This window comes from Salvelinus sp. IW2-2015, linkage group LG32 (assembly GCF_002910315.2).
Source record: "Salvelinus sp. IW2-2015 linkage group LG32, ASM291031v2, whole genome shotgun sequence".
NCBI lineage: Eukaryota > Metazoa > Chordata > Actinopteri > Salmoniformes > Salmonidae > Salvelinus > Salvelinus sp. IW2-2015.
In genome coordinates, this window is record NC_036871.1 from 27,933,034 (window position 1) to 27,958,225 (window position 25,192).

The 25,192-nt window shown below is 44.9% G+C and overlaps 1 protein-coding gene across 3 annotated transcripts; it reads right to left on the reverse strand.

The window, feature by feature from the left end:
• Positions 1-1,843: 1,843 nt before the first annotated feature.
• Positions 1,844-21,011, reverse strand: LOC111956524 (RB1-inducible coiled-coil protein 1). Of its 3 annotated transcripts, none has more exons than XM_023976994.2 (23): positions 20,660-21,011; positions 19,110-19,242; positions 18,869-18,995; positions 18,514-18,684; positions 15,038-15,240; positions 14,034-14,460; positions 13,668-13,838; positions 13,278-13,462; positions 12,848-13,034; positions 12,596-12,677; positions 12,394-12,458; positions 12,206-12,309; positions 11,916-12,048; positions 9,875-11,802; positions 8,952-9,144; positions 7,859-7,967; positions 7,326-7,641; positions 6,684-6,738; positions 5,033-5,080; positions 3,256-3,314; positions 2,889-3,016; positions 2,468-2,532; positions 1,844-2,271 (listed from the first exon to the last, which is right to left on the reverse strand). In XM_023976994.2, the coding sequence occupies exons 2-23, from the start codon at positions 19,178-19,180 to the stop codon at positions 2,194-2,196; spliced, it is 4,905 nt and encodes a 1,634-aa protein (XP_023832762.1). In that variant the 5' UTR covers positions 19,181-19,242; positions 20,660-21,011; the 3' UTR covers positions 1,844-2,193. The 3 variants fall into 3 exon arrangements, with proteins under 3 accessions (XP_023832762.1, XP_023832761.1, XP_023832760.1); XM_023976993.2 differs by having other exon boundaries at positions 2,468-2,538; XM_023976992.2 differs by having other exon boundaries at positions 2,468-2,556.
• Positions 21,012-25,192: the final 4,181 nt, after the last annotated feature.

The window sequence follows — 25,192 nt, forward strand, 5'->3', positions numbered from 1 at the left end:
CACTTGCCCATCGAATTGACTTGAATAATAGACTATTTGGTGTGATAGTAAATTTAGCTAGTGTTGAGACACGTTTGAGGGAGCTAGCAGTCTTAAACTAATACTGGTGGAATCAATGGAACTAGTTGGAGTACAATCCTAAACCATTGACTGTGAACATGGCAATGCTAAAATCCCATTTAGCCTGATAAGTGACTCCAAGCAGCTCCAAGCTCAGAGGGGGGTCGTAAACATTTACACTAAGAGCCTGTCCAGTGCACATGGTTGGTGGGTGCCAGGCCACCTCGGTATCATCGAATGCTGTGTTGTGTCGCATATTTTCTCATTCAGGCCCGTCCCGAAAAAAATTGTAGGAATCACACCATTCATTTATGAAGAAGCTGTCCAAATGTGACAACAGGCTTATGCTAAATGGAGAAAATAGAGCTAAACATTGTTAAAACACCCCTAGACCCACACGGTTAGTGAGCGCTTGCTCTGCAGAGAGCTGCGATGCTCCCTGCTGTGATCTGGGAAAGTGATGTTGGTGCGCTTCCTCCTCCATGAGGGCCGCACCGTTCTTGGGTCCTGATTTGAAGCCTTTTTGAAGTCTGTTTCCTGCCATAGCATGCCAACACTACTGCCACGTTAGCTAATGCCTTCCACAAAAGCAGAAATTCTAAATCAAATAAGAAWGTATTTTCTTTATAGCTTGTGGGAACTTACACGGATTTCCAAACCAATGATTTCTGAAACAACTGCTATTATCAAAACGTTACACATTTTCTTTGTCTATTTGTAATTTTTCAATTGGTCATACTGGTGGGGGAAAACACCATGCCATTAAAATAAATCCATAGCAATAAAGAGCCTTTTTCTTTGGTCTCTTATCAATGATTTTGTTGTTGTACAATGAAAATATTCTAATTAAATGTCCTTAGATAGTGAGCATTAATATTGGCCTACTATATTTCCTGAAGAGCCAACAAACCAGGTTTTAAAACAGGCAGGTTGTCACTAAGTGTAATGAATGCGTTGCTTGTCCTTTAACTACAGAAGTAGCATTTTCCTTCCTATGTCCTTATGAGCATTCTAAAGGCAGGATCAGCTCAGTGACATGATTTCTATAAATGAGCTTTAGAAATCAGGTCATTAGAGGTATATTCGATATATGATATTCTCTCTAATGCTGCACTTTGAGATGTTGCTCATCATGGACATTTTATGTCATACTTTACTGAATTGCATCTTTTTAAAACATAATCTGTCATGTCTTTATGTCTTATATTTTGTGTGTAAATATTTTGTAAACCACCAATGCTTTTATGGGTGAGTATTTCAGTTATGTATAGAAATAACAGTAGAGTAAAGTTTTTTGGGGTCAATCTTTTATTGTTTCAAAACTCTAAAGTCTTTTACAATACAGTCATTTATTGTTACTTGTGTGATTTGAATGATGGGTAATGTACAATGTCATCCAGTAATGAAACAGTCACAAGCAAAGTATTCCTTTCTACATATCAATATTCTATGACAGCGGGAAGTTTTGAGCTGTTGTAGTTCATTTTTACGTATTTATTTTATTTGTCAGCACAATTCCTTCCCTTTTGAATCAACAAAAAGCATTGTTTTTTTGAAAGTGCATTTTCAAGGATTGCAATGACGACCGCTTTCACCAGTCGGCCAAAATGTACATGTCAGTATTAACACAGGGCCATACTGCGCTGTGAGTAACAAACAGCATTGACTACACTTCCAACTACGACATTTAACTGGATAAGTGAAATCAAAGAAAATATATCAATATGCATGCCATGAACATTCCTTCATAAACATTTATAATAAATGTATATTTTCATTTGTTGTTGGTAATGATACAGTATTTTCCACAAAGAGGACAAATGCTGATAATGAATGAAATATATAAACATCCAAATACTTTTTGTTTAATTTACACCCAGGTATGAATGCTTTCTGCCAGTGTTTAGGGCCATGCCCTAATAAAGAAATAGCGTTTGGTCCACAATAACAAATCTTCTGGATTAAAAAGAGAGAGGGTTGATGGGATGTTGAACTGAAAGCCCAAATAATAGCCTGATTATCATCTTTCTTTTCATTTTCAAGTTGATAAGAGATGTATTTATGAATGATGTGAGAGTCTATTTAAAACTTTATGCAATATAAACATACATTTTAGATCATAACTTGGCTATATTATACTTTCTTGTTCCATGAAACAGCTTTCACCCTGTAGAACTTGGTGCCCAAAGGAACTTTGAACCGGTTTTGAGCCTAAGGGAAACAGTCACCACATACATGTTTTTAAAACGTCACCCTTTGATTGTTGATTATTTTAGTCAGTTATTAATTTACTATTATAATTATCATTTTACCTTCTTTAATGACAATCTATATTAAGAAAAGATACTGTGCTATACTACTGGACTATTAAATGACTATTACAATTCATTACCTATATACTAATTACCTTTTTCGCCTGGCAATATTCCTTCTCCATCACTTTTCCAAGAACCCACGGGCGTCTTGAGGCTCCTGATGCTGAAGTAAACATAGGATCTGTCAGCGATTGACAGAATAAAACCAATACAATCAATACACACAAACATTTTGACATAGCTTACTCCAATTCAGTTGTCCAAGTTAATAAATTCAACAATATTTAGAGTTTGTAAAGAGGAGATAAATGCTTGTTTTTTGCACAACTTGTTCGACAAAACATATCTTCATTTATACAAAAATTTGTATAATTGTATGCAACTTTGTATCTACGCAACAAAAGTTAAAATTGTATATAACTTTGTATATTATAACTTAGTAACTAAATATTCTATAATAACTTAAATAGCTACATATTGTTTTTTAAGTATAGGCTATGGTGATTGTCTGACCTGGTTTGAGGTCCAGTGCAGTGAGGGACTCGGAGTGGAGGAAGTACAGGGTGGGACCCACGGTGAACAGTACATAGTTGTCATGCCTTTCATCTAGGATGATCAGAACCAAGTCACCAACCTGGAAACTGAAAAGGACAGAGGTCAACCTTGACACAAAATGGTGCTAGATACTAGATACAACAAAAGGATGAACCAGATATTAAGAGACAAAAATGAAATAAAAAACACATAAAAAAGCTTTGATGTTCATACTGATGAAAAACAGAGATTTGCTGGAGAAAACTAATTTCATTTTTTACAAAGGAGAAAGCACTGTATCTACACACTCTACACATCAGCACTTGTGGCAATCTTATAAGCTTACTCTCTGATGGCGATTTTCTCTGAATGCCGTGACGACACCGAGGACATGCTTTGAGACATCTACAAAGAGAGAAAGGTAATGGTGAGTATGATCTTCTTGACACTGCTGGTCATGGATGCTTTCCTAGTCTGACTGATCTTTGCATGGCAGCTGTCAATACCACCACCGTATGGCGTGAAATGTATTTGCTGGAACATACACGTTTTGGCACTTATTTTTAAGGTATGTGTGCAATAATGGTGCAATATGTTTAACTGCCTGAAGGACTGTATTGATTTTCCTTTTGATGGAGGAAGTTACTGTTAGGGCTCAGAAATCTCCTAGGTCTGCTGGACAGGGACATAAGCTTTGATGCTACTGCCATCTAGTGGTGCTGGGGTAAAATAGACTGGGGTACACTGACAATACCTGTGTCTAAGCTAAATGAATTCAAATGGGATATACACTAAAACAGTTTATTAGGTACTCCACCCCATTCATAAAAATGGTTCGCTCCTACAGACAGTGAGTCACGTGGCCGTGGCTTGCTATATAACACAGGCAGACAGGAGGAGAGGCATTCAGTTACTGCTCGAGTGAACGTTAGAATGGGCAAAACGAGTGACCTAAGCGACTTTTGAGCATGGTATGATCATCAGTGGCAGGTGCTCTGGTTCCAGTATCTCAGAAATTGCCGGCCTCCTGGGCTTTTCACGCACAACAGTGTCTAGGGTTTACAGAGAATGGTGCGACAAACAAAAAACATCCACTCAGCGGCAGTCCTGTGGGCAAAAACAGCTCGTTGACGAGAGGTCGAAGGAGAATGGCAAGAATCGTGTAAGCTAACAGGCAGGTCACAAATGGGCAAATAACAGCGCAGTGCAACAGTGGTGTGCAGAACAGCATCTTGGAACGCACAACTCGTCAGTCCTTGTCACGGACGGGCTATTACAGCAGACGACTACACCGGGTTCCACTCCTATCAGCTAAAAACAAGAAGAAGCCGCTCCAGTGGCACACTAACACCAACACTGGACAATTGAAGAAAAGAAAAACAGAATCCCAGTTCCTGTTGCGTGATGCTGATGACAGAGTCAGGATTTGGCCTAAGCAGCATGAGTCCATGGCCCCATCCAGCCTGGTGTCAATGATACAGGCTGGTGGCAGTAGTGTAATGATGTGGGGAATGATTTCCTGGCACACGTTAGGTCCCTTGATACCAATTGAGCAATGTTTCCATGCCCCAAAGAATTCAGGCTGTTCTGGGGGCAAAGGGGGGTRCGACCCAGTACAATATGGGTGTACCCAACAAACTGGCCAATGAGTGTATATCCATAAGTAACAAGGCAATAGTAAATATGCTGTCCCCCACAAATGATGCAGCGCCAATTAGTGACAACAATTCAAGCTCAAACGGTACAGGAGATACGGATGCTGAAAGTTTAGAATTTCAGTTGATTCCTATAGCACCTCCATTGGGTCTATCAGTGTAATTTTGTAAATGCCGTATGTCTACGGCAAAACGCATCATTCACCCAAGTTTTATCAAAATCGGGCCAGTGTTGTCTGATATATTGCGTGTGACTAACGTACAAACGTACAGAGACAGATGCACAGTCCCCTCCCCGATTTCATCGTGGGGGACAACTATACACATGGAAACCATGTAAAAAATGTATGTATCAAGAAATGGCAATATCTGGTTGTATATCTGCCCTAGAACAGTTAAACAATCACATTATATTAACAGCAACATTTCCACATTTTCTAATCAGTCATCAAAATGAATCAAACCTACCAGTCTTTGACTGAGGCGCTTGTTTTCCTCTTCCTTCATATGTAAAGTCTGAAATATGACAGCACACGTTAGGACAAACAACTCAGGACAAACTCTAGAACAACCCATATAAACTCAGCAAAAAAAGAAATGTCCCTTTTTCAGGACCCTGTCTTTCAAAGATCATTCGTAAAAATCCAAATAACTTCACAGATCGCCATTGTAAAGGGTTTAAACACTGTTTCCCATGCTTGTTCAATGAACAATTAAACATAAACAATTAATGAACATGCACCTGTGGAACGGTCGTTAAGACACTAACAGCTTACAGATGGTAGGCAATTAAGGTCACAGTTATGAAAGCTTAGGACACTAAAGAGGCCTTTCTACTGACTGAAAAACGCCAAAAGAAAGATACCCAGGGTCCCTGCTCATCTGCATGAGGACTGCAGATGTGGCCAGGGCAATAAATTGCAATGTCCGTACTGTGAGACACCTAAGACAGCGCTACAGGGAGACAGGACGGACAGCTGATCGTCCTCGCAGTGGCAGAGCACGTGTAACACCAGCACAGAATCGGTACATCCGAACATCACACTTGCGGGACAGGTACATGATGGCAACAACTGCCCGAGTTACACCAGGAACGCACGATCCCTCCATCAGTGCTCAGACAGTCCGCAATAGGCTGAGAGAGGCTGGACTGAGGGCTTGTAGGCCTGTTGTAAGGCAGGTCCTCACCAGACGGGCACAAAAGATGGGCACAAACCCACCGTCGCTGGACCAGACAGGACTGGCAAAAAGTGCTCTTCACTGTCGCGGTTTTGTCTCACCAGGGGTGATGATCGGATATGCGTTCATCGTCGAAGGAATGAGCGTTACATCGAGGCCTGTACTCTGGAGCGGGATCGATTTGGAGGTGGAGGGTCCGTCATGGTCTGGGGTGGTGTGTCACAGCATCATTGGACTGAGCTTGTTGTCAATGCAGGCAATCTCAATGCTGTGTGTTACAGGGAAGACATCCTCCTACCTCATGTGGTACCCTTCCTGCAGGCTCATCCTGACATGACCCTCCAGCATGACAATGCCACCAGCCATACTGCTCGTTCTGTGCGTGATTTCCTGCAAGACAGGAATGTCAGTGTTCTGCCATGGCCAGCCAAGAGCCCAGATCTCAATCCCATTGAGCACGTATGGGACCTGTTGGATCGGAGTGTGAGGGCTAGGGCCATTCCCCGCAGAAATGTCCGGGAAATTGCAGGTGCCTTGGTGGAAGAGCGGGGTAACATCTCACAGCAAGAACTGGCAAATCTGGTGCAGTCCATGAGGAGGAGATGCACTGCAGTACTTAATGCAGCTGGTGGCCACACCAGATACCGACTGTTACTTTTGATTTTGACCCCCCCCCCCCTTTGTTCAGGGACACATTATTCAATTTCTGTTAGTCACATGTCTGTGGAACTTGTTCAGTTTATGTCTCACTTGTTGAATCTTATGTTCATACAAATATTTACACACGTTAAGTTTGCTGAAAATAAACGCAGTTGACAGTGAGAGGACGTTTCTTTTTGTTGCTGAGTTTAGATCCTCTTAGTATTGTAATTCCTCATTCAATGAGCCCAACTTCCTCCGGTTCCATTTAGAAGATTATGTCATAGAGGTGTCTACTCACCCTCTCAAGTAACAGTATCCGCTGTTTCTCCTCGGACATCATCAGGATGTTATCGCTGATAAGGAAACAACGGATGAATAATCAGATCACTGTGGTGACAGCTTTTAACACATTTGAGAATCATTCAAACAAATTCTTACTCTGAAATATGAAGATTCAACAAGCATAAATATGAATTTAGAGTGACCTTCTCTGGGGTAATAATGATTGCTAGCCTGCTTGATTGTAGTTAAAAGTAAAAATAAATAAATAACTTACATTTTCTAATCCTAGCCTCCCTTGTTCTGTCTTATTTGTCCTCACGTTGTCCATCCTTGTCTGGCTATCTCAAACAAGTACTTTCAACATCCTTCTTAATCTTTTACACATTAAAACTGACATGCTACTACTATCTTCAACATTATTCTTTGACAGCTTACAACTTCTATTCATAAAATGGTCTAATGCCTTTCAAAGGCCGTCACTGTCCTCAGTTCAACCAAATAAGTCTCCAAGTTTAAACAAGTACCATTAGACAAATATTTTGACAAGTAGATCTGTCAAAGCTTAACTTATTTCTATAAAATGACAGATTCATTGCGATGTTAGGGGGTTATTATGAGTCACTGTTTATTGGACTATTTATGTTTGGGAGATGCTTACTGTACGGTCACCATACTGGCCTCCACAGCTGAGTCCACCTTGTCGTCCTCTCTGATGGCGGCCACAGAGGCCAGTCTGTCTGTGTCAAGGAAGGGCTCTGAGTAGCAGGCTCCAGCCCCAACCTCAACTTCAGTCCCAGGACCAGGACAAAGCCCAGGTCCAGGCCCGGCTCCAGTGGGCCCCAGAGCTAAGAGGTTAGGGCTGTAGTAGGCCGAGGACACCAGGGCGGTGCTGCGCAGCCGGTTCAGGTCCTCCTCCAACTGCTTCTTCTCCTGCATGACGATGGCCCGGTCTTCAGACAGTGTCTCTATTAGACCTGGAGACACAGTGAACATATCAGCATGACTGGACTGCAGCAAGACTGACTTTCAATACAATCAACCAACATATTCAAGGATTGAACGAACCACAAACCAATAACAGCATAGAAAATGCAATCTAGTTTCAGTATATCCAGCACATTAAGTTTTCAGAAGGCAGAAATCATTCCGTTCTCTCAGTGCCATAGCTGTACGTGTCTGCCTGTCCTGTACCTTTGTCCTTCTCCTGTTGCTGGGTAACCTTCCGCAGCTTCTCTGTCAGATCATTGATGATCTGTTCCTTTTTCAGCTTTTCTCTCGTCAGCACAGTGTTGAAGTTAGTCTGGGGAGGGAGGAGGGGGAAATGAAGGCTTTCAGATACTGCTACTGCATTGTCTGGGAGGTAAGTTAACACACAGTGAGGCAGTCACAGAGTACAAAGAACTACCAGACAGGTGACAGGCTCAGTGAGTCAACTGAGGGTTGAGTCATGGCTCAGAACAATAGACCACAATCAAGCCTGCTCACTTTAACATAAGATCTTAGGCTAGCTCGGAGGACCTTAGGCTAGCTCGGAGGACCTTAGGCTAGCTCGGAGGACCTTAGGCTAGCTCGGAGGACCTTAGGCTAGCTCGCGAGGACCTTAGGCTAGCTCGGAGGACCTTAGGCTAGCTCGGAGGACCTTAGGCTAGCTCGGAGGACCTTAGGCTAGCTCGGAGGACCTTAGGCTTGGTAGCAAAATCTATGATTATAATAATAATTTATAAAAATAGTAAAAATATATATATATTTGTGAGGCAGAATGTGTTCTCACCAATGTTTGACTTGTTCTAACGCTTTTTCTCCCAACAACATGGTTTAGGCCTAACCACGTTCCACCAAGAGGGTCACACACAGTGACCAGTATCATATTCCCATTTGGACTGCTCCCCAGCAAGCAAGACGACATGAGAACACTGTGCTCTAATTATAATACACACATACTGCCCCACAGACCTGCTTCATTATGGGGTGACTAAGACTTAGTAGTAGTGATGTAATGGAGTATTTGAAGAATTTTAGATATTGGTCACTAGCGGTCAGTTTGTTTGCAGTTGCCAGTGGATCACAATTAGACCTACTTAATGGAAAGCTAATTGGAGACAAACGCTAAAAAACTTAAACATTTGGCTAACAATTAGATAAAAGCTAAACATTTTAGGCAGACAAACGACAGACTATAGGATTTAAATTGTAGTGTATCTAGGTGCTGCTCCTAGATTTGGTGCTGGTCAATATTGACAGAGGAACCGTCTGAAGATCTGGGGAGGACTAGCCTAACACTGACCTGTTGTTCTGCAATGAGGGAGGTCTTGAGGTTCTGCATCTCCTCGTCCTTCCTCCTCTCCAGGAGCTCCAGCTGGGTGTGCAGCGAGGCAGTCTCCTGCTGCAGATGCTCCTGCAATGCAGAGTCCAGGGAGAGAGGAGCCCCTGCATCAGACCCCCGACCCTCTGTCTGTACCTCCGACAACCCTGCCTCTCTGAGGGACACACACAGACACAAGTAACAGGCAGACAGACACAAGTAGCAGGCAGATAGAGACACGGGCAGGCAGAGAGACACGGGCAGGCAGAGAGACACGGGCAGACAGAGAGACACGGGCAGACAGAGAGACACGGGCAGACAGAGAGACAGAGACGCAGGCAGGCAGACAGAGACAAAGACAGGCAGGCAGACAGAGACAAAGACAGGCAGGCAGGCAGAGACACAGGCAGACAGACAGAGACACAGGCAGGCAGGCAGACACACACACACACCAGGTCAAAATAAAAACTAACTCCTCACAACTTAAACTCATGTTAATCCCTTTGGCAACAGGTATGTCAAAAACATCCAACCACATGCACGCTTGACACAGTACACGGTACAAGCGCTGGTTTCCCCTAGCATTTAACACAGGCCCCTTTTTTCATGATGTAAACATTGCACTTAGTGGTACCCCAACCCAAAATGCAGCTATGCCACATTACAAAAGTGCTATTTTCAGCGTATACTACAGCTCACTGAAGTCAACACAGGCTGAAGTCTGGGTGGGATTCACTCAAATGTTTGCTATATTAGATACAGTATATCACATGGAGAAGCTAATGTCACAACTAATAATGATCTGTATAAATAGTTACCTTGTTCATTACAGGGCGAATGACATTTTTATAGCAAATCACTGTTTAATGCAAGTAGAGAGCAGTGGGGCATTCATCAGCTCTTACCTTTCAGAGGATTGTCTTTCCTGAAGGTCACATTCAAGTTGTCTAATTTTGTCTAACAGTCTTTTCTCCATTTCCACCTTCTGTTGCTTTAAGTCTTTAAAGACATCTGGTACAGCAGCCTTCAAGGCCTTCTCTTTCTCCAAACGTTCCTGGGCTGTTTGTGTGTCTTGCTCTATTCTTTTGGCGAGCAGGTCGTTCTCCACCTGCAAATCGTAGATAACAGTCCTTAAGTGTTGTTCCTGCTCCTCAGAACTCCCCCGCTGCTTCTCCTTATCTTCGCACAGTGCCACTGTCTGCAGGTCGAGGTCTCGCTGGAGGTTCTGCAGCTGCTCAACTTGGCTCCTCTCGGTGTCCAGGGTCTGCTGCTGCAGGGCAGTCAGCTCTCTGTGGAGCTGGTTCCTCTCCTCCTCGTGCCTGTCCACCAACTCAGAGATACACTGGTCCTTCTCCATCAGCCTCCTCAGCTCAGCCAGGTCCGTCTCGTACTCCTCGTTCTTGGCCTGCAGCTGCCTGTTAACCTGGGCTAGCTGTTCGCTGAGGGACTGGGTCTCAGCCTCCACGGTGGCCTTCCCCACATTGGCCTCCTGCTGCCCCTGCTTGGCCTCCTCGTACAGCAGCCTCACCTCCTCCGTCTCAGACTCCTTCAGGGCCAGCTCCACCTCCAGCTTGCAGCGCAGGTCAGCCAGCTCGATGACCCGGGCCTCCAGGTCCCTCAGCTGGCAGTCCCTCTCTGTCAGGGTGGCGGTGTGCAGGTCAGTGACCTCGCTCAGCTTGGCCCTGTTCTCTGTGGCCAGATGCTCCAGGGCCTCCTGGTTCTCCCGGGCCAGGGTATCTAGCTGGGCCTGGTGCTGGTGCCTCATCCTCTCCTCCAGCTCCTGCAGGTGGGACTGCTTGMCCCCCTCCAGCTCCTGGCGGATCTTCTGCTGGCCGCGCTCGATCTCAATGTGCAGCGTCTCCAGCTGGCTGGCCAGGGAGTCTCTGGAGGCAGCCAGGGTCTMCACCTCTTGGGCCTGATCGCTGATCTTCTGCTCCAGGACCCTGGCTGTTTGAGTGTGTCCGTTCTCTGCCTCGGCCCAGTCCTCTCTCTCGACCTCCAACTGGGTGAGCTCCTTCTTCTTGTGCTCCAGCAGCCCCTCCAGTTCCAGCATGGCCCGCTGCACGTCTTTCACAATGTTCTTGTTGACCTGGTTCTCTTCCATCAGGGCCTGAAGCTGATTCTCGTGGTCCTGCTGCAGGGAGAGGAGCTCGGCCTGGTGCTCCTCCTCCTCTCTCTTACGGATGGTGTCCACCATGTTGCGCACCTCAATTGTCATGGTCTTCAGGGCGAAACCAAAGTCTCGCTGCTCCTTCAGCAGCAGGTCTCTGTGGCGGTACAGGTCATCCTTGACGCTCCGCAGGTTGGTCTGGGACTCCTCGGCGGCAGTGCGGTACTTCTCCATGCTCAGCTTTAGCGCGGCTATCTTGGAGTTCTCCCTCTCTAAAGTGGTGGTGTCATGCATGCGCTTGCTGTCGATAGCGTTGATGACCGAAGAGTACAGCGACTCCACCATCATCCCTGGGCTGGTGGGGTCGCTGATGGGGGTGGGCGAGTTTTCAATCACAAACTCGTTGACCGCCGACATGAAGTCTGACTCGGGGCTCTCAGCCAGGGAGTCCAGGTCCAGGGAACCGGCCTGCTGCAGGACAGGGTCCATGTTGGGGTGGCCAATGGTCTCAAAGTCAAAGGTTTGAGCGTCGATGCTGTCTGGAGACAGGTCCTCCAGCATTGTGGGGCCGTGGCCAGGGAGGGGCTGGCAGAGTGGGCCCGGGAGACTGAGAGAGGATGGGGTCATGGAGGAGGTAAAGGTGGTCCCCGGGGTGCTGTTGGACCGCGTGGTTAACGGGGTCACCGCTGCCGTGGATCTCTGAGCACTCTGGCTGCACGACACCTGGAGGAACAGAAATTAGAAGGGGAGTGAGTGAAGAATATGCAATTAAGGGACAGTGATCTCTGTGCTTTTGGATTATTTCCAGTGCATATTCCATTGTAGATTGTGATTACCCTTTGTTCGCTCAGCAAGTCAGTGATAGTTCGAGACATCTCGTCCACACTGGCAGCTTGAGTAGCTAGCACCAACTGTTGAAGCATCTCCACGTGCTGGTGCAAAGGCTCAAAGTCACACAGTGTTGGAAGCCTGGGGAAAAGTAGCAGGTTTATTGCACTGCATATTGGGTTATTGCACTGCATATCGCAACAGATAATACAGCCAAGTGTTCACAAGTTAACTAAAACATAAGGCAGGCATGCCTGGTAATTGCTCCACTATGCACGAGAGGGAAACCACGGCCTACCTGAGGAAAGGCTGCACCTCTGTAGGACAACAGGTCTTTAAGTACTGCAGGTCACCAAGGGAAATATCTGGAAGCTCAAAGTCAAACTTTCTGGGCTTTCGCGTCTAACACGATAAAAGAGGGATAAACAACAAAAACATGAGAAATGGATTGGATTACAATATTTTGGGAATTGACTGACTACTTACGCAAAATGAAGTGGGGGGCCATGAGTCAAGTCCTCTAAACAAGCGATTTCTGAGAAAAGATTTCCCTGCAAAGAGGATCACAGAGCTTTATGTCAGCTCAGCTGTTGGTAGGAATGAATGTATGTTAATTTCAGAGGGGACACTTGTTAAATATCATCAAATGAGATTTTTTTTATTTTTTTTATTAAATAAAGGAACTTACTGAACAACTTGCCAAACGTTTCCCTTTTATACTTCTCAGTCTCATAGAGACGTTTTCCATCCTTCACGAGAGCACAGGCCCACTGAGGAGAGAGAGAGAAGAACAGAAGAGCACTATTTTGAGTTTCGCCGCATATCTATAGGCCCGGCTGGAGGTTGAGGCTTGTTTTAGGTCTGCAAGTTGGAACTGAGGGGAGATGTGGGTTGGGATTGGGTTTTGAGAAGTGGTCACATGATGGTTCTGTGCTCTGACCTCTCTGTAGTGGCCTATGAAGATCTTCCTGCGGACCACCTCCACCACGGCCAGGCAGTACATCTGAGGCACGGTGCTGAGGGCGTCCACCACCCGGACCCTCTCCATCAGCTCTGTCAGCAGCCTCAGCAAGGCCTGCAGCTTCTCTCCATCCTGATCCGCGTGCAGCATCACATAGCAGCACCATCTACATTCACAGTGGTCAGGATGCTTTAGCTTGGCTAAGTTACCATTATTTCTACAGTGTTAGCTTAGTTCGTTTCGTGCTTTCAATGGCTGTATTTGACCAGTTACACATCTGGATTCAGTAGAGCAATTTTGTTAATTTCATTGGTCAAGGGATTTTCAGCAGTATGTTTTCTGGCTTCTGGGATGAAGATGCACGGAGAACATCTTAATAAAAAATGACACAGATGAACAGATGTCTTACTTGAGTCGAACCTGTAGGTTGTTCGCCAGTTCCTGTTTGGCAGTGGTGCACTTCTGTTTTATGTCCAGCAGCTTCCGGTGGTTGGTCAGCATGATCATCAGCTGGTTGGCGTGACTAAGACACAGGTCAGGCAGCACGGACGTATCCTTCAGGTTCTCAGCACGCTTCTGATTGGCCAGAAATCCCTAACAGCCAATAGATTGATTAATAGGGGAGTTTAGTTAGATTTCATGAACACATTTTCAACTAAAAGCTTGATTGCAGTATACATACAGTACATCATTTTATCAAGTAGTCATTTGAATGATTAGGCACATTTCTATGCAGTGTTTTAATCACTATTGGCATTTGGTACAATAACATAATTTAGATAAGATTTATTTTGTTTACCTGAGCAAGTTCCTTCTGTTCATTGACCAACTTGTTACAGCTTGCGATCATTTGGTCTAGAGCGTATAACCTGTCCTCAAGCCCTTTGATGGCTTTCATGTTCTGATTATCCAGTTTGGCTATCGTGTCTCGACATTCCGACAAGAATGGTTGAATGATCCGTGGGTCGAGCTGAAATAGAAAGGATGATGTGGCTCCATCCGAACTGTTTCTGAATAAACTCTCATAACTGACCGTGGACTCATGTTTATAAAGAATTACACTGTGGAGTCATGGCAAGGCCACAGAGGCCTATTCAGTCACACATACACAAATACAGACAGGCACAGTAAAGTCAACATACAGACACAAACAACAGTGACTTACCCTATTGATGGAGTCAAAGCATTTCCTCACAACTGATTCCACGTCATTGGGCCGGTCTTGAACGTTGATCCAGTCCAGCAGTGTGACGTTGAAGGACGGGGGGTTGGCCCTCTCTGGAGAGTCTGCCTCCTGAAGGGCTGCCCTCAGCCCACTACTGTCAGTCATCTCACTGCTTTCCTGGGCTTGGGCGGTGTCGGGTGAGCCCCCKGCCCCCGGAGCACAAACTGACATAGGTAACTTGGTGGAGCTCCTTTGTGTTTCGGTGGGGGTGGGGCAGAGCACAGAGTCAGTGGACTTCTCGTCCTCGGTCTCATCGGAGTCCTTGGCTGGAGTGGAGCAGGACTTCCCTAGACATTCTCTGTAGCTGTGGCGGGTCAGACACTCCAGTAGGGGGATCTTGGCCATGACTGAGACTGCTGTCCCCAGTCTAGAAAAAGACATGCCAAATCTCAGTTCACAACCATAGAATATAGATTTACATCTTTGGATACAGATTCATTAATGCAAGTGTGGCAGGGGGAGGACACACACACAACCAGACCGAGAGAGAGAGAGACAGACTGAGTGAGAGCGAGACCGAGAGAGAGCGAGACCGAGAGAGACAGACAGACCGAGAGAGACAGAGAAAGAGTGTGTCTCAGTTGGTAGAGCATGGCCCTTGCAACACCAGAGTTGTGGGTTTGATTCCCATGGGGACCAGTATGAAAGAAAAAATATATAATATGAAAATGTATGCACTTAGTACTGTAAGTCAGTCTGGATAAGAGTGTCTGCTAAATGACTCAAATGTAATGAACATAATTAGCTGATGTGGTATGCCACACAGAGATCTATAACCTGATACAGCCCTATCTGTGAGATACATTCATTTAACCTGAATAATTAATTGAAATTGAACCTATTGACTGAAGTATCACAGCAGGCCAACACATCCAAATTCCATTATTCCCCCCCACTCCTTTCCAATTGCATTGAACTTAAAATTTATGCAGGGAGTCACTTACTTTGTCAGTTTCAATTTGATATCCTCAAAGTCTTGTTGATAATTCATGTATGCTGTGTCAAATTTCCACAGTAGCTTCTGATAGGACAGCGTGCAGTCATCCAGGTTGGCCATGATGGCAGCCCAGCCTTGGTGTTGGAGGTGTTCATCGTGAACCAGGCGTTCGCAGAAAGAGCAAAGTTTCTTGGCAACTTCAAACATTTCCTAGAGAAGCATAATAAAAAGGTATTCAGAAGTTTGATCACACTAAAAATGCCAAAACAATCCTACACTTGATTAGCTACACTGCCCTTCTCTCAGCACATTTCAAAGCTGCAGGCTAAAGTTAAATCTAGACTTGGTTTCCTCTATCGTAATCGCTCCTCTTTCACCCCAGGTGCCAAACTAACCCTGATTCAGATGACCATCCTACCCATGCTAGATTACGGAGACATAATTTACAGATCGCAGGTAAGGTTGCTCTCGAGCGGCTACATGTTCTTCACCATACAGCCATCAGATTTGCCACCAAATCAAATCAAAGTTTATTTGTCACGTGCGCTGAATACAACACCTTACAGTGAAATGCTTACTTACAGGCTCTAACCAATAGTGCAAAAAAGGTATTAGGTGAACAATAGGTAAGTAAAGAAATAAAACAACAGTAAAAAGACAGGCTATATACAGTAGTGAGGCTATAAAAGTAGCAAGGCTACATACAGACACCGGTTAGTCAGGCTGATCGAGGTAGTATGTACATGTAGACATGGTTAAAGTGACTATGCATATATGATGAACAGAGAGTAGCAGTAGCGTAAAAGAGGGGTTGGCGGGTGGGACACAATGCAGATAGCCAGGTAAGCCAATGTGCGGGGGCACTGGTTGGTCGGGCCAATTGAGGTAGTATGTACATGAATGTATAGTTGAAGTGACTATGCATATATGATAAACAGAGAGTAGCAGCAGCGTAAAAAGAGGGGTTCGGGGGGGGGGCACACAATGCAAATAGTCCGGGTAGCCATTTGATTACCTGTTTGTCCTAGACTTGGCACTCCGGTACCGCTTGCCATGCGGTAGTAGAGAGAACAGTCTATGATTGGGGTGGGTGGGGTCTTTGACAATTTTTAGGGCCTTCCTCTGACACCGCAAATGCTCCTTATAGGACACATCACTGCACTCTATACTCCTCTGTAAACAGGTCATTTCTGTATACCCGTCGCAAGACCCACTGGTTGATGCTTATTTACAAAACCCTCTTAGGCCTCACTCCCCCCTATCTGAGATACCTACTGCAGCCCTCATCCTCAACATACAACACCCGTTCTGCCAGTCACATTCTGTTAAAGGTCCCAAAAGCACACACATCCCTGGGTCGTTCCTCTTTTCAGTTCGCTGCAGGTAGCGACTGGAACGAGCTGCAAACACACACTCAAACTGGAKTGTTTGATCTCAATCTCTTTATTCAAAGACTCAATCATGGACACTCTTACTGACAGTTGTGGCTGCTTCACGTGATGTATTGTTATATCTACCTTCTTGCCCTTTGTGCTGTTGTCTGTGCCCAATAATGTTTGTACCATGTTGTGTTGCTACCATGCTGTGTTGTCATGTGTTGCTGCCTTGCTATGTTATTTTAGGTCTCTCTTTATGTAGTGTTGTGTTGTCTCTCTTGTCGTGATGTGTGTTTTGTGCTATATATATACACTGCTCAAAAAAATAAAGGGAACACTAAAATAACACATCCTAGATCTGAATGAATGAAATATTCTTATTAAATACTTTTTTCTTTACATAGTTGAATGTGCTGACAACAAAATCACACAAAAATGATCAATGGAAATCAAATTTATCAACCCATGGAGGTCTGGATTTGGAGTCACACTCAAAATTAAAGTGAAAACCACACTACAGGCTGATCCGACTTTGATGTAATGTCCTTAAAACAAGTCAAAATGAGGCTCAGTAGTGTGTGTGGCCTCCACGTGCCTGTATGACCTCCCTACAATGCCTGGGCATGCTCCTGATAAGGTGGCGGATGGTCTCCTGAGGATCTCCTCCCAGACCTGGACTAAAGCATCGCCAACTCCTGGACAGTCTGTGGTGCAACGTGGCGTTGGTGGATGGAGCGAGACATGATGTCCCAGATGTGCTCAATTGGATTCAGGTCTGGGAACGGGCGGGCCAGTCCATAGCATCAATGCCTTCCTCTTGCAGGAACTTGCTGACACACTCCAGCCACATGAGTCTAGCATTGTCTTGCATTAGGAGGAACCCAGGGCCAACCGCACCAGCATATGGTCTCACAAGGGGTCTGAGGAACTCATCTCGGTACCTAATGGCAGTCAGGCTACCTCTGGCGAGCACATGGAGGGCTGTGCGGCCCCCAAAGAAATGCCACCCACACCATGAATGACCCACCGCCAAAACCAGTCATGCTGGAGGAGTTGCAGGCAGCAGAACGTTCTCCACGGCGTTCTCCAGACTCTGTCACATGTGCTCATGCGAACCTACTTTCATCTGTGAAGAGCACAGGGCGCAGTGGCGAATTTGCCAATCTTGGTGTTCTCTGGCAAATGCCAAACGTCCTGCACGGTGTTGGGCTGTAAGCAACAACCCCCACCTGTGGACGTCGGCCCTCATACCACCCTCATGGAGTCTGTTTCTGACCGTTTGAGCAGACACATGCACATTTGTGGCCTTGTGGAGGTCATTTTGCAGGGCTCTGGCAGTGCTCCACCTGCTCCTCCTTGCACAAAGGCGGAGGTAGCGGTCCTGCTGCTGGGTTGTTGCCCTCCTACGGCCTCCTCCACGTCTCCTGATGTACTGGGCCTGTCTCCTGGTAGCGCCTTCATGCTCTGGACACTACGCTGACAGACACAGCAAACCTTCTTGCAACAGCTCACATTGAGGTGCCATCCTGGATGAGCTGCACTACCTGAGCCACTTGTGGTGGGTTGTAGACTCCGTCTCATGCTACCACTAGAGTGAAAGCACCGCAGCATTCAAAAGTGACCAAAACATCAGCCAGGAAGCATAGGAACTGAGAAGTGGTCTGTGGTCACCACCTACAGAACCACTCCTTTATTGGGGGTGTCTTGCTAATTGCCTATAATTTCCCACCTTTTGTCTATTCCATTTGCACAACAGCATGTGAAATGTATTGTCAATCAGTGTTGCCTCCTAAGTGGACAGTTTGATTTCACAGAAGTGTGATTGACTTGGAGTTACATTGTGTTGTTTAKGTGTTCCCTTTATTTTTTTGAGCAGTGTATATTTTTTAATCCCAGCCCCCATCCCCGCAGGAGGCCTTTTGCCGTTTGGTAGGCCGTCATTGTAAATAAAAATTTGTTCTTAACTGACTTGCCTAGTTAAATATAGGTTGAATAAAAAATTAAATACCCTTTTTGTAATATTGAGTATGGTAAAACAAGGTAGAGCGACATTAATGGCTTATTTTGAGAAAGTAGTAACTAGACCAGAAAGCAACAAAACATTTACCACAGCAAGTTGTGTTCGCGAGGCAACGGTGTGAAAGACTGCTGGCATCATTAGTGACTCCTCCACCTTGAGCTCCATCTCATTCTCAATAGAGAATGTGGTTTTGGGGATAGTCGGAGCCCGGTCACACAAAATCATCTCTTTGTTGAACAGGAATATGGGGTTGGTGTCCTGGGAAACAAAAACAATGTGTCAAGACTCTTGAACAGAACACATCTGGAATTATGACATCCTTTTTTTTTTTTGCATCAGAATACTGCCATCAATCAAGTCAAAACCAGCTCCTTTCTACAACACAATCCCCACCAAAAACACACAATCACCTCCAAAAACACACAATCATTCCAAAATTTACCGTGCCAGCACTGTAGCTGCAGACACGCCTCTCTGCAACCATACACTCCCCTCCATTGACAACCAGGACTTGATGCTGGGTTGCAATCTTGTACTTGACCTGGATGGCATGTTTGAGGTCCAACACTCTGCAAGAAGACAGGTTCAGAGAATGTTTTAATTTCCGCACAAATTACATTTTCTATAGAGACTAGTAGAAAATGGATAAGGATAATCTGAAAGATTAAATAAATGGGTRTTACGTTTGGACAGCAAGCTCTGTGTCAAATGTCAGAGTGCTTCCATTGTTGACCTGGAACACATACAACTTCATGTTGAATCCTCCAGCGATCTTCACACTCTTTTATTTTGATCATTTAGTCATTCAACACCACCCTGTGAAGATAAAAAAAAAAAAGGTATTTACAATAGCTAGGTATTTACTTTTGGTTATGATTTTCTATACTGTTTACTATTTATACTACTGGAAGCTACCTTAAATTTTAGACAATTCGTTCAAGTCTACCAAAGACATTTATTGACACATAAATCACAATCTCGAGCTAATTTTCTTTGAAAGACAGTGGTCCTGTACTGGTAAGAAAACTAATCCCAAAAATATAATTACAAACTGGATGATTCGAGACCTGAATGATTGGCTGACAGTCGTGGTATATGACAAAACATTTATATTTACTGGTCTAATTACGTTGGTAACCAGTTAATAATAACAATAAGGCACCTCAGGGGTTTGTGATATATGGTCAATATACCATCGCTAAGGGCTGTGTCCAGGCACTCCGCGTTGTTTCGCGATTAAGAACAGCCCTTAGCCTGGTCTATTTTCCATATACCACACACCCTCGTGCCTTACTGAGAAGATAACTAAAAAGCAGCCACACATGTGGAGCTTCTAACCTAAACTAATTCAGTAGTTGCTTGAACTCAACTAAATAATGTTTATTTCAATTTCACAGCATCTGGCTTGTTCCAAAGTGAATAGACGCTGCTACTTTCCTAGTTGGGCAAACGTTCATTGTCCAGCAAAATTATTATCAGGCAAGATTTACATTTGGACACACTCACTAAATAGGCAGTCAGGGGGTTTAGTTACAGGCTGAGTCATGGTGGCTACTAGCTAGCAAGCAAACGCTAACGTCGGCGAACTACATTGTAAACAAGACTGAGGACGCCTGTCTCACATTGAAACTGGTCTAGAAACAACAAGCAATATGGCTAGCTGCCAACTAAATTAGAGGTTTGATCAGCCAAACACAACAGACACGTAAAAACATTGGAAATACGCCCCGGCACGCACCAGCGGGAAAAAAACAATGATTTGTCTACATGTGAAACATGACCGTATGCCTCTCCGCCGATCAAATACGAAGCCTTGACACCGTCGGCCGTGGCTAGCAAGCTTTAACGTTAGCTCGCTATACTTGCGTAATAGACCATTAACGTTAGTAGCTAACGTTAGCCAGCTAGCTTGAAGTCAAGGTTGGACTAAATAAAAGGCAAAGAAAAGTACGAACTAAAGACACATTTATATCGAAATAGCTATTTGGTTAATGAACTAACTAATAAATGTCTTAAATCAATTTTCTCTGACGCTTCTCAACAACTTAGCGTTGGCAGACGTTGCCTAATCACTACCTACTGTTAACTAGTTTAGCTAACGTTGGCTAACTAACTAGCGTTATATTTCTGCAAGTTTACAACCATGACAGTGAATGGGTCCGCAAAGTGCCCTCTCCTATTTACATAAATGTTACATGACTGACATGTGTCTAACAATAAGACAAACTCTTACCTTTTTTGTTTAATACCATCTCCTCCTCCGCTTTGGCGAGCTACCGGTAGCACGCTAACTTAGCTGGCTAGCTTGGTTTAGCTTTAACGGCATCGATTTAGCTAACGTTAATAGCTAGCTGGATTTAGAAAGCTAGCCGAAAATCTAGCTAGCTGTGTGGAATGATTAGCTAGTCTGACTCAATCCTAGTTTTTACGATTGATTCATATTGCTATGTAACTACACATGTGCATGGTTTGTTACGGGTATCTTTTTTTGCCCAGGGTTATGTGACAAGACTTAAGGTTTATTTCAAGTAACGTCAGCTAGCAAGCTAACACCCTACTCTGCAGCTGTGTTTTGTTGTTGTCTTCGTCGTCACTGCACAGCAAGGTGCATTCTGGGAGAAGAAAAAATAATGGCAGTGTTTTGCTGCAACATGTGAAGGGGTGTGGTAGAGAGGGGCTCCACTACACATAGACTGGGGACCTTTAATTAATGATCTACCCCACCAACTTGATAATCCAACGACAAACACATATGGCATTGTATGTCGAGATTGATAACTCTCCACCTCCAATACATATTTTACATTTTATGTAAGTTTAGCAGATGCTCTTATCCAAAGCGACTTACAGGAGCAATTAGGGTTACGTGCCTTGCTCAAGGGCACATCAACATATTTTTTTTCACCTATTCGGCTCTGGGATTCAAACCAGCGACCTTTTGGTTACTGGCCCAACACTCTTTACCGCTAAGCTACCTGCCTACACATTATACTTGAAAGCAGACATCCATGCAGCATTAGCAAACTTGAAATAAGCAAGGCATGTCACTGGATTCGGGTCACAGTCTTTCCTGGAGAACCTGTCTAAATGACTATCGCCCCGTAGCACTCTGACGGACTTCCTGACGGGCCGCATCCAGGTGATGAGGGTAGGCAACAAAACATCTGCCATGCTGACCCTCAACACGGGGGGCCCTCAGGTGCGTGCTTAGTCCCCTCCTGTACTCCCTGTTTACACAAGACTGTGTGTCCGCGCACAACTCCAACACCATTAAGTTTGCCGACAACACGCCGGTGGTAGGGTTGATCACCGACAACGATGAGACAGCTTATAGGGAGGAGGTCAGTGACCTGGCAATGTGGTGCCAGGACAACAACCTCTCCCTCAACGTCAGCAAAACAAAGAAGCTGATCGTGGACTACAGGAAACAGAGGGGTGAGCACGCCCCCATCCACATCGACGGGGCTGTAGTGGAGTCGGTTGAGAGCTTCAAGGTCTTTGGTGTCCACATTAAGGAATTAATATGGTCCACACACACCAACACAGTTGTGAAGAAGGCACAACAACGTCTCTTCCCACTCAGGAGGCAGAACATATTTGATATGGGCCCTCAGATTATGAAAAGGTTCTACAGCTTCACCATTGAGAGCATCTTGACTGGCTGCATCACCGCTTGGTATGGCAACTGACCGCAAGTGCGTATAGCCTAGTACATCACTGGGGCCAAGCAAGCTCCCTGCCATCCAGGACCTCTATACCAGGTGGTGTCAGAGGCTCAAAACATTGTCAAAGACTCCAGTCACCCAAGTCATCCAAGCGATACCGAGGTACCAASTCTGGAACCAGCAGGACCCTGAACAGCTTCTACATCCAAGCCATAAGACTGCTAAATAGTTAACCAAATAGCTACCRGGACTAGCTGCATTGATACTATTTGCACTAAATCTTTTGACTCATCACATACACTGCTGCTGTTTATTATATGTCCTGCTGCCTAGTCACTTTACCCCTACCTATATGTACTGTATGTATCTACCTCTATTACCTTGTACCCCTGCACATCGAGTCGGGACTGGTATCCCGTGTATATAGCTAAGTTATCGTTACTCATTATGTATTTATTCCTTGTGTTATATAGAGTTGAAGTCGGAAGTTTACATACACCTTAGCCAAATACATTTAAACTCAGTTTTTCACAATTCCTGACATTTAATCCAAGTAAAAATTCCCTGTCTTAGGTCAGTGAGGATCACCACGTTATTTTAAGAATGTGAAGTGTGTTTATGTCAATTATAGGAACATTATTTTATTTAGTTTTTATATTTCTTTCATCACATTCCAGTGGGTCAGAAGTTTACATACACTCAATTAGTATTTGGTAGCATTGCCTTTAAATTGTTGAACTTGGGTCAAATGTTTCGGGTAGCCTTCACAAGCTTCCCACAATAAGTTGGGTGAATTTTGGCCCATTCCTCCTGACAGAGCTGGTGTAACTGAGTCAGGTTTGTAGGCCTCCTTGCTCACACACGCTTTTTCAGTTCTGCCCACACATTTTATATGGGATTGAGGCAGGGTTTGTGATGGTACTCAATACTTGATTTGTTGTCCTTAAGCCTTTTGCCACAACTTTGGAAGTATGCTTGGGGTCATTGTCCATTTGGAAGACCCATTTTCTCAAGCTTTAACTTCCTGACTAATGTCTTGAGATGTTGCTTCATTATATCCACATCATTTTCCTCCCTTATGATTCCATCTATTTTGTGAAGTGACACCAGTCCTCCTGCAGCAAGGCACCCCACAACATGATGCTGCACCCGTGCTTCACGGTTGGGATGGTGTTCTTCGGATTGCAAGTCTCCCACTTTTTCCTCAAACATAACGATGGTCATTATGGTCAACAGTTCTATTTTTGTTTCATCAGACAGAGGACATTTCTCCAAAAAGTATTATCTTTGTCCCCATGGCAGTTGAAAACCGTAGTCTGTCTTTTTTGGCGGTTTTGGAGCAGTGGCTTCTTCCTTACTGAGCGGCTTAAGGTTATGTCGATATAGGATCTTGTATATATATATACATGCTCAAAAAATAAAGGGACACTTAAACAACACAATGTAACTCCAAGTCAATCACACTTCTGTGAAATCAAACTGTCACTTAGAGAGCAACATGATTGACAATAAATTTCACATGCTGTTGTGCAAATGGAATAGACAAAAGGTGGAAATTATAGGCAATTAGCAAGACACCCCAATAAAGGAGTGGTTCTGCGGGTGGTGACCAAGACCACTTCTCAGTTCCTATGCTTCCTGGTGATGTTTTGGTCACTTTTGAATGCTGGCGGTGCTTTCACTCTAGTGGTAGCATGAGACGGAGTCTACAACCCACACAAGTGGCTCAGGTAGTGCAGCTCATCCAGGATGGCACATCAATGCGAGCTGTGGCAAGAAGGTTTGCTGTGTCTGTCAGCGTAGTGTCCAGAGCATGGAGGGCTACCAGGAGACAGACAGTAATCAGGAGACTTGGAGGAGGCCGTAGGAGGCAACAACCCGCAGCAGGACCGCTACCTCCGCCTTTGTGAAGAGGAGGAGGTGGAGCACTGCCAGAGCCCTGCAAAATGACTCCAGCAGGCCACAAATGTGCATGTGTCTGCTCAAACGGTCAGAAACAGACTCCATGAGGGTGGTATGAGGGCCGACGTCCACAGGTGGGGGTTGTGCTTACAGCCCAACACCGTGCAGGACGTTTGGCATTCGCAGAGAACACCAAGATTGGCAAATTCGCCACTGGCGCCCTGTGCTCTTCACAGATGAAAGCAGGTTCAACTGAGCACATGAGCACATGTGAGACGTGACAGAGTCTGGAGACACCGTGGAGAACGTTCTGCTGCCTGCAACATCCTCCAGCATGACCGGTTTGGCGGTGGGTCATTCATGGTGTGGGGTGGCATTTCTTTGGGGGGCAACAGCCCTCCATGTGCTCGCCAGAGGTAGCCTGACTGCCATTAGGTACCGAGATGAGATCCTCAGACCCTTGTGAGACCATATGCTGGTGCGGTTGGCCCTGGGTTCCTCCTAATGCAAGACAATGCTAGACCTCATGTGGCTGGAGTGTGTCAGCAGTTCCTGCAAGAGGAAGGCATTGATGCTATGGACTGGCCGCCCGTTCCCAGACCTGAATCCAATTGAGCACATCTGGGACATCATGTCTCGCTCCATCCACAACACCACGTTGCCACAGACTGTCCAGGAGTTGGCGGATGCTTTAGTCCAGGTCTGGGAGGAGATCCCTCAGGAGACCATCCGCCACCTCAGCATGCCCGGATTGTAGGGAGGTCATACAGGCACGTGGAGGCCACACACTACTGAGCCTCATTTTGACTTGTTTTAAGGACATTACATCAAAGTTGGATCAGCCTGTGTGTGGTTTTCCACTTTAATTTTGAGTGTGACTCCAAATCCAGACCTCCATGGGTTGATAAATTGATTTACATTGATCATTTTTGTGTGATTTTGTTGTCAGCACATTCAACTATGTAAAGAAAAAAGTATTTAATAAGAATATTTCATTCATTCAGATCTAGGATGTGTTTATTTAGTGTTCTTTTATTTTTTTGAGCAGTGTATATGTATATATAGATATTTTTGTACCTATTTCCTCCAGCATCTTCACAAGGTCTTTGCTGTTGTTCTGGACTTGATTTGCACTTTTCGCACCAAAGTACGTTCATCTCTACGAGACAGAATGCGTCTCCTTCTGAGCGGTATGATGG